Consider the following 9,921-nt stretch of genomic DNA (forward strand, 5'->3'; position numbering starts at 1 on the left):
GTAAGTGAAGCAAGGGTACTCAGCAATTTGAGGAGACTTTTATTAATCATTTGCGTTAATAAAATAGCGGAGTAATGGAATAAAAACTGCAGAGTTACAAGATGTTATTAATAATGTATTACAGTATTCATTACTGAGAAAAGTAAATGCATTCTCAAGGGATAGAGGGCTTGTCTTGGGATCAAGAGGTCGCAGGTTCAATTCCCGGCTCCTCCGTGTTATATGTCGAAGTGTCCTTGGGCAATACACTGAATCCTAATTCCCGTAGTAAGCAGGTAGGCGCCTTGCATGGCTGACTCCCTATTGGTGTGTGAGTGTGTGTGTGAATGGATACTTATCCATTCACACACACAATGAAGCACATTGTAAAGCGCTTTGGGAGGTCTCATTGACTTGAAAACCGCTATATAAATGCAGACCATGCCCATTTACCAATCCAGGAACGTGCTTCTTTGTAACGTGTTTGTCCCGGACACTCAAAATAAGGAAGAATACAGATTGAAGAACCTATTGGAATTTTGCATACTGAAGTTTATTTGTGCAATCCTTCCCTGCTCTCTGCTCAAAATTAATTGATGTTTTCTCTCCTTATTTTGAGTGTCTACTGAAATAAAAACGCATCACTTACACATAGACATAATTTATTTGACTTTATCTATTTACATCGAAAATACAATGTAAATGACATTGTAAAAGAGTAATAGAAACATATATATTTTAAATCGATGCAGATAAAATAGATACAACCCAGAAAACATAAAACATAAGTAATAATAAGTAAAACGAAATAAATCTGACTTAAGATTTTCTTATTTTTATGTTTAACATATTTCTTATATTCTCTTTCGGAATACCCCGTTCATTTAAAGCGTTTCAGAAATGAACGTAAATGTATATAGGAGCACACTTCCTGTAGCACACGCAAATTTCTACCTCAAAATGCGAGTGCATACTGCAATATTTATGATAGCCACTAGATGTCAACACGGTATCATAATCAGCTCTGCACTCCTCGTGTACCAACTAGAATACAGTTTTTAAATTTAGTGTTTCCTAAAATTATCTAATCAGCGTATTGTAGGTGTAAATTGTTATTCTAGTGAAGTGTCGCTCTTTCCAGTATTTTACTGAAAGTATTTTACGTATTTTACCTTTCTCAATGAAACAAAATAAATCATTTTTAACATTTTTTCCTCAACATTAGTTGTACTCTTTTTTATCAAAGTAAGAAGATATAACTTAAAATAAACATTATAGTTTACTTCAATATAGAGTAAAAAATAAATCTAAATCAGAAAAATATTACTTCCAATAAAGACATGTTTTTCCTGCAAAGAAGGAATTGGCATTTATGTTATTCTTTAGGGTGTATTCGTGAATCTCTAGAACCTTCTGACTGTAATTTGATACCCGTATTTGAGAAACGCTGGTTTAAATATTCAAACTTTCATACTACTTTGAAGGCATACCATTTTCTCTGAAGAAAATGTTAATATGGACACATTGAAAGGATCATTTAACACCATGTTTATTGTTTTCAAAATATTTCAAATGTATCACTCCATCCATTATCTGCACCGCTTATCCTCAGTAGGGTCTCAGGGCTGCTGGAGCTCATCTCAGCTATCTTCTGACAGTGGGCAGGGGACACCCTGAACTGGTTGCTAGCCAGTTGCAGGGCACACAGAGATAGACAGCATGTTATATGGAATGTGGGCGGAAACCGGAGTGCCCGGAGGAAACCCACGCAAGCACAGGGAGAACATGCAAATGCCGCACAAGAAGGCTGGTAGTAAGAATAATACAATACAAATAATAATAATAATAATGATAATATAATAATAATAATAATAATAATAATAATCATGATGATGATGATGGTGATGATGATGATGACGACGACGACAATAATGATGATGAGGCTGATAAAGGTGATGATGATGATGATTATGACAATGATGATGATGAATAAACATACAAAGTAAACTGATAATTTCAAAATATCATTGAAGGAATAAATGAATGACTACATCAAAATATAAATACTTAAAGGAACATTGATTTAGCGCCTCTAGTAGTAAAAACACTTCATTCATTAAAACACATCTTGATTAAAATAATAAGCAAAAATACCTGAACTATTGTATAAATGTGCATTTTTTTAATACTCGTAGGTCAAGAAATGTATTTTTCATAACCTCACCTAAAGGGAGCTGACACGATTTTCTGCCATCTAAGGGTACCCCCAAAAAACAAAACCTTGTGAAAGTCTGGGCAAAATTTTACTTTGAGTCTCTGTAGTTTGTAATCTTTCTTTTGCTTTGTAGCAAGTTATATCCGAGTGGTTGAACATTTAAGTGTCCCTTTAGGACTGGAGTTTGCTGAAAGTCAGCCCCCCCCCCCAATGTGACATTTGTAAAGTTTTGTTAAACAAAATAAACCAAAGAAATCTGTCTTGAATGCCAGACTGAAAATGCAGTTTCGGGCCCACTGAGCTTTGGTCTGCAGGAACTTTGCTAAATTCAGCATGGAGTGCCCTAAAAAGTGTTATATAATATTAAGGTCTACTGGAACTAAATGGGCTCCCTAGCTGCAGGAATGCTTGGTACCAGATGCAGGTCATGGGCCTCCCATACACACAGCTATGAATGATAAGATCATCATCTGATGACAAAGCCAACTATTTTTGAAAGTACTGGTATAAATACTTTTGAACATGTGATAAAAGATGTCGAAACATTCCGTTCGGTAAGGCCAATGGACTGCTGAGCACTTTACCTATAAATAGTGGCACCGTGATTATGCCGGGAAGCCACATTACCTGTCCAATCACGCTGTAAACGTGGTTGCAATATTTCCGTAACATGGTTCGCAATAAACTTTAAGCTGACATGGTGTAATAATTTGCATCTGTAGTGGTTAAAAATCAAATAATCAAATAATCAACATCCCTTAACCGCCTGGGTCGTCACGGCACCACTTCCTGTAATGTGTCTTGGGCATGTACAGCCTGGCGGCGCCCATCCCTCTCCAAGCTTTGAGGTACACAAAAGAACAAAAACCTTGTGAAAGTCTAGCCAGAATCATGAGATGAAATGAGTGTGGTTTGGGTCACTTTGAGTCTCTGGAGTGCGTATCCTTCCTTGTGCTTTTAGTACTGTACTACTTTTTATTTGTATGACACAATAAAGCGACATCTAGAGGTCAAACAATACCCACTATCCCTTTGAAAGGCCAGCGGTTATCATTTAGCATCTTCTAGTGGTATAAAACAACAACTTCATTCATTAAAAACAATATTGATTTAAATAATAAGCGAAAATTCTTTACATGAATTATCATATGAAACATATTTTTTTTAAAAATACTCGTAGGTCAAGAATCTTGCATTTATTTGACATGACATGAGCCTGAACTGAGGGAAGGTGACATAATTGTCCGTCATCTTGCTGCTACGGGTATCCAAAAACTTCAAAAAGACCTGGCAAAAAAATGTAAAGTAAAATGCTTCTTCTTGGTCACTTGGAGTATTCGTTTGTATTCTTTCTTGGGCTTTGTAGCTCTCGTTTTTGGTTGCAATACACAATATAACAACATCTAGCGGCCATATATTACACAATGTCCTTTTAAAGTTAGTGGCACTTTTTTGTCTGGACAGTCCAACACAATTTTAAGTTGTCATCAACTTTTTAATCAAACTATCTCGAGACTTAACAGCGGTAGCAACATCTATGTAAAGGTTTAATCTTATTGATGTCCGTTCATCCATTATCTGCATCGCTTATCCTCAGTAGGGTCTCGGGGTTGCTGGAGCCCATTCCAGCCATCTTCGGACAGTGGGCATGGGACACCCTGAACTGGACAGACAACTCATTTGCTGATTCACACCTAGGGACAATTTGGACCATCCAATTAACCTGATATGCATGGGAATGTGGGAGGAAACTGGAGTGTCCGGAGGAAAACAACACAAGCATGGGGAGAACATGCAAACGCCGCACAGGAAGGCTGGTAGCTGGATTTGAACCCATGACATCAGAACTGTGCCACGGACGAGCTAACCACTCAGGTGTCATGCCGCCCCTTATATTACTATAATTATGTAATTTTATTTGTATGTGTGCTGGTTGCAGGAAGGGTTACAGTATTGGTAAACCCTTGTTGACCTTTTTTTTTCCAGCTTTTTGTGCAATGAAACCCAACTATGCGTGGCAAGGAAACACTTAACAAGCCATTCTTAGAGCTTTATGGCGCGTAAAAACAAGTTTGTCTTTGGTGTCATGCTAACGAAATGGGCGGTCACTCCTTCAAACCGCTTATAAAAGAAGTGCAGACCTGTTGCGCGTCAAGAGCAAAGTGTCCGGCAACGATTCTGCAGTAGTCCTCCCCCCCCTACTTTGCGCATGGATTCCAAAAACGACGCAGAAGAGAGAGACTCGGAAAGTCTGGACAGCTTGAAGGTGATCACGGAGAAGCTCAAGTTGGAGACTCGCAGACCTTCCTATCTAGAGTGGCAGGAGAGGTTGCAGAGCGGACCGTGGACGCACATGAAGAACGAAGCAACTTCGCAGGATAGTAACCTGGAACGTTCAATTTCAGCGAGGAGGAACCCGGACGCATTCGCACGGAACATCTGCGGCTTCGACACTATTGATGACGCCTTGATCTTTCTCAGAAAAGAGTTGGTGAGTGAAACAAAAAGGAACTTGGGTAACCTGCACCCTTCTAGCCCGCCCCTAAAAGTACACCTGCATGTAGGTTCAATTGAACACGCTGACTGCGCAATTCCACTGAAAATCCCCCCATTTTTGAGTTCTGCATTTTTATCTATAAAAGTATAATTTTAAATAGTATATTATGTCTGTCTGTCTGTCTGTCTGTCTGTCTGTCTGTCTGTCTGACGCACAAATGCAAAAGTAGGGGTATTCCTCCCTCTTCAACGAATGACAAACGTCTTAAAATCCAAAACATAATAATTTCCTGAATATTTCATTCATTTAAAGGGACATTGAGTATTGTTTAGCACCTCCCAATAGAAAATAAATGTTACTGATTTAAAAAAATATTCATACAGTATATGGATTTGAATAATAAGCAAAAATACACGAGAGTTTTTATAAACAATCCTAGTTCAAGGAATTTGTTTTCATTTTTCATTACATGAAGCTTACTTAGAGGAATCTAGAACGATTGTCTGCCATCTTGCTGCTAGGTAGACCGATACAAAAGTCTTGTGAAAGACACTGGTGGGTAATATGAGAAGAAAATGGCGAGGTTCGGCCACTGAGTTTCCGTAATTTGATTTCTTTCCTTATGCTCTTAAACACTTGTTTTTGGTTGCACTATACAATACAGTGACCTTCGGTGGTGTTCCATTCTTTTAATATCAAATTCCTGACTACTAACTGACCAATAAGAAACAAGAAACAATAGCTTAAAGTTAAATGTTAATATCGCCACCGATACTGATACCTGGTATTTGTACTTGGTCATGAGTAAATTCTTTTGATTAAATTGTGATCCGTAGTAGTACTGTATTTACTTTGTCTGCCATGCTGTTTTGGGGGGGTTGAAAAGATTCTCACTATCCCCTGTCTGCCTAAACAAATTCCTCACGTCTCCTCCAGCGGGAGATGCAAGCCCAGGATAACCATCTGGCCCGGCAGCTGATCCGTCTTCGCGGGGAGATCAACAAACTCAAAGTGGAGCAAGTTTGCGAGCGTCACAAGGAAATGCTGGATGACGCTACGTACGAGCTGGAGGAGTGCGACGAGGAGTCAGACCTGCTGTGTGACATCCCCATGAAGGCTGCATTTGCTCTTTCCACCCCCCTGAAGCACCTCGGCCTCACTAAAATGAACATCAACACCAGACGCTTCTCGCTATGTTGACAACCTGGTCCATTGTAAAGTATAGATTTTTCTATTTACTCTTGGAGAGTTCGGCCCTGTCAACAAAAGGAAGCGCTCCTTGAAGCTATTTGCTTTATGCAGTTTCAGGACATGTGGATGCTTTTCATTAACTATAACTGTGTAATCCCATAAGGGCATAGTAGCTCTATTTCAAATATAATGTTCATTGATTTCTGTTTGGAACTGTGAAGGACCGATCCTGCCATACATACAAATAAATGTATTGATAAAGAATTACCTACAACTATTTGCCATAATAAATAAATTAACACGTATATAAATCATGCAATACAGAAATATATGACACAAATACTATTCGTTTTTTTTATTTATGCATTTTGTAATTTATTTTGTCATTTAGCTATTTCTTTTTTAATTTTGTTTTATATTTCTTGTGTATTTAATCATGGATTTTTATGGATCTTGTCATATATCTTTTGTGTATTTTTTCTTTTATTTGGTCGCTTATTTTTCCATGATTTTTGTCGTGTATTTGTCATTTATTTTGTTGTATATTTTGTCATTTATTTTGTCGTTTTCTGTCATGTATTTTTTAAAACATAATGTTATTTGAATGAGCAGGCAAATGGGCAAGGTATTGGTTGATCGGTGACGAACAAATCGGCTACTACACTAATCAACCAATAGGTGAAAAGCTCTGCTAGTTGAACCTACTCCCTCATTAGAAACCTTTTTTTTGTTACAGATTTTGAAAAATGTGCGACAAAATACTAGACGAAATAAATACACAACAAAATACACAATAAAATACACAACCAATTTCATGAAAAAAATAACTGAAATATACATGACAAAATACACAACAAAATATCTGGAAAAATATACAACCAAATGCACTACAAAATATCTATCTGTCTATCTACCCTGTTCATATTCCTCAAGAGGGGTGACCGACAGCAAGACAAACACATACAAAAACAAAGAAAATAAAAAAGGGAAAAAGTAGCAAAAAAATACACACACAAATTTTTGGACCATGGCCTACCCAAATGCCCAAACATCCAAACAAGGTAAGACCCACGGCACCCAACTTGGTCATGCTTTCGTCCCTCCAGATGAAAAGGGACACAAGAAAGCGGCCATGTTACTTGGGTCAGGGTGACACAACACACTCCCCTGTTCAACAGCTGGGCCTGACAGCTTTCCCTGGTTTACCCCTGCCGCATCGTTCAGGTGCCCTGCCCACCCCTTACAAAAACCACAAAATAAAGTCAGAAATAAATAAAAATGCATAAAAATATGAAAAAAAATATTCACGTCATTTCTTGGGTATTACGTCTTCATTGATGTGTTCTTTTATTTATACGGCATATATTTGCAGGTATTTGTTTATTTATATATTCATTTCTACGTATGACACGTCCTGACTGGTTGCAGTATCTGTGGTGTCGAGCAGCACTGCATCCTACTCCCCATCTGGCTTTATAAAGCAAAGACGGTTTATTTAGACAGCACATTTCATTTGCAAGGCACATCATACAAAGCAAACACTAACAGTATCTTATTAAAACGCTCATTCTGACACGATCAAAAGAAATAAAAGCATAAGCATAAAAAAAAAACACTGCTTAGGCAAATTTATTTTAATCGTCATTAAAAGGAGCAATGTATTGGGGTGGAAAGCATAAATTTAGATTTTTGGAAATTTAATTTGATTTACTCCATTGCACAATGCATAAAATGTCAAGACTACTTCACTGTCTTTGCTTTGAGCTCCAAAAATTGATTGTAGATTACTGACCTCACAAGTCAGCTTTTATTTTGTTGTCCAGGTAATTGACATTTAAAACCAATGGCTGTGCACAGAAAAAAAACACACTTTTTTGAATTAAGCAGTCTACTGATGTCATTGTTCATTGACAAAGTATTTTATAATAGTTCACCCATCGTTGAGTTGTGGGTTAAATCAAATAAAAAAACCATGAAGTATAAATTTACCAGTGTTGTGAATAAGACACCTGTCGTGGCCTTCAAAAAGAATATATGCCCATTCTTTTGTATTTGTTAAGTCAAGTCAAGTCATGTTTATTTGTAAAACCCTTAATCACAAGGAGTCTCAAAGGGCTGCACAAGCCGCCCCCAGTACATTTTAAAAGAACAACTATTTTGTACATACACAAGCTATTCAAACTATATGTGCCTCCATTTAGCAGGTTTTCAATGTCACAATGTGCAAAATGTATCTATAGCTTGAGCAGCTGTTCATAACAATGTGATGAGGGAAGGATAAAAACAATATTGGCCCAATATATTATTTGCAAAGTGTAATATATGTGGAATTATTTTTGACTATTTGTTCCAACCTTTTCCTGTCACGGTCGCCATGACGACCAGTATGCCACGCCCCCGAACTCAAGCTGAAGCAGATCAGCTGATTGCTGGTCTGCTATTTAAGGCTGGATTTTGGGTTTGGCGGGCGCTGGCTCATTACACAATCCCAGGTCTGTTATGCCTTGTCCTGTTTTAGGTTTAAACATTTTCCGTCTGTTATGCCTTGTCCTATTGAGTTCGTGCCGGAGGAACTCTGTACCGTTCTGTTCTGATTGTAAGAATGTTTTTGTTTGTCTTGTCCCTGACTTTTGGACAACTTTTATTTCGTTAAATAAAACTTATGGATCGTCACGCAATTGAGTTCTCCCTTCCTGCCTCCTGCCTCCGTTCTGGTCCGATCACTCCTTCGACCCCACCACGCCTCGTGACAGAATGAGCCAGCCACGACAAGAACTCAGCGAACGATCCCAGCGCGATTTGGGGAGACCTGGAGAACGCAGCTTGGCAAGCGCTCACTGAGTCCGACTTCGACTCCCTGCCCGTTCGAACCACGGCCCCGCCCGTCGTGGCCATTGCTGTGCCTCGAATGGGGTCCCGGGAGGAATTGACGCCTGCCTGTTCGACTCTCATGCCTGCCTGCCCGACTCCCGTGCCGACTGCCTGCTATTCAGTCTCCCCTGCGTGCCAGTCCAACTCCGCTGCCTGCCAGTCCGACTCCGCTGCCTGCCAGTCCGACTCCGCTGCTCCTGTTTTGCCGGTTCTGATTTTGACTCTCTCATGTCTTGTCTGTTCTGATTCCGCCTGCCTTGCCTGTTCTGATTCCGCCTGTCCTGTCTGAATCGCCACTTCTGAATCTGCCTGTCCTGAGTGCGACACTTCTGAATCGGTCTGTCCTGAGTGCGACACTTCTGAATCGGTCTGTCCTGAGTGCGACTCTTCTGAATCGGCCTGTCCTGAGTGCGACTCTTCTGAATCGGCCTGTCCTGAGTGCGACTCTTCTGAATCGGCCTGTCCTGAGTGCGACTCTTCTGAATCGGCCTGTCCTGAGTGCGACTCTTCTGAATCGGCCTGTCCTGAGTGCGACTCTTCTGAATCGGCCTGTCCTGAGTGCGACTCTTCTGATTTTGCCTGTCCTGTTTATCTGTCCTGTTCTCGTCGGTTCTGCCTGTCTGTTATCCCCTGTCCAGTTTGCCCGCCGTACACCCCCCCCCCCCCCCCCCCCCCCCCCGCCGAGCGCCGATTCCGATCCGCCTGACGCAGATGGCGCCTGCCTCTCCCCGTTCCTGCGTGTTCGGAGGAGGGAGCTGTCCCTTAAAGGGGGGGCTCTGTCACGGTCGCCATGACGACCAGTATGCCACGCCCCTGAACTCAAGCTGAAGCAGATCAGCTGATTGCTGGTCTGCTATTTAAGGCTGGATTTTGGGTTTGGCGGGCGCTGGCTCATTACACAATCCCAGGTCTGTTATGCCTTGTCCTGTTTTAGGTTTAAACATTTTCCGTCTGTTATGCCTTGTCCTATTGAGTTCGTGCCGGAGGAACTCTGTACCGTTCTGTTCTGATTGTAAGAATGTTTTTGTTTGTCTTGTCCCTGACTTTTGGACAACTTTTATTTCGTTAAATAAAACTTATGGATCGTCACGCAATTGAGTTCTCCCTTCCTGCCTCCGTTCTGGTCCGATCACTCCTTCGACCCCACCACGCCTCGTGACATTTCCTC

The 9,921-nt window shown here is 40.3% G+C and overlaps 1 protein-coding gene across 1 annotated transcript; it reads left to right on the forward strand.

Annotated features, from left to right (window-relative positions):
• Window positions 1–4,331: 4,331 nt before the first annotated feature.
• fam167b (family with sequence similarity 167 member B) lies at window positions 4,332–8,841 on the forward strand. Its single transcript, XM_088355074.1, has 2 exons — window positions 4,332–4,685; window positions 5,628–8,841. Exons 1-2 carry the CDS (start codon window positions 4,404–4,406, stop codon window positions 5,889–5,891), a joined length of 546 nt encoding a protein of 181 aa, XP_088211200.1. The 5' UTR covers window positions 4,332–4,403; the 3' UTR covers window positions 5,892–8,841.
• Window positions 8,842–9,921: the final 1,080 nt, after the last annotated feature.

Source organism: Urocampus carinirostris, chromosome 15 (genome assembly GCF_059441175.1).
Source record: "Urocampus carinirostris isolate Australia breed hairy pipefish chromosome 15, RoL_Ucar_1.0, whole genome shotgun sequence".
Classification (NCBI taxonomy): Eukaryota; Metazoa; Chordata; class Actinopteri; order Syngnathiformes; family Syngnathidae; genus Urocampus; species Urocampus carinirostris.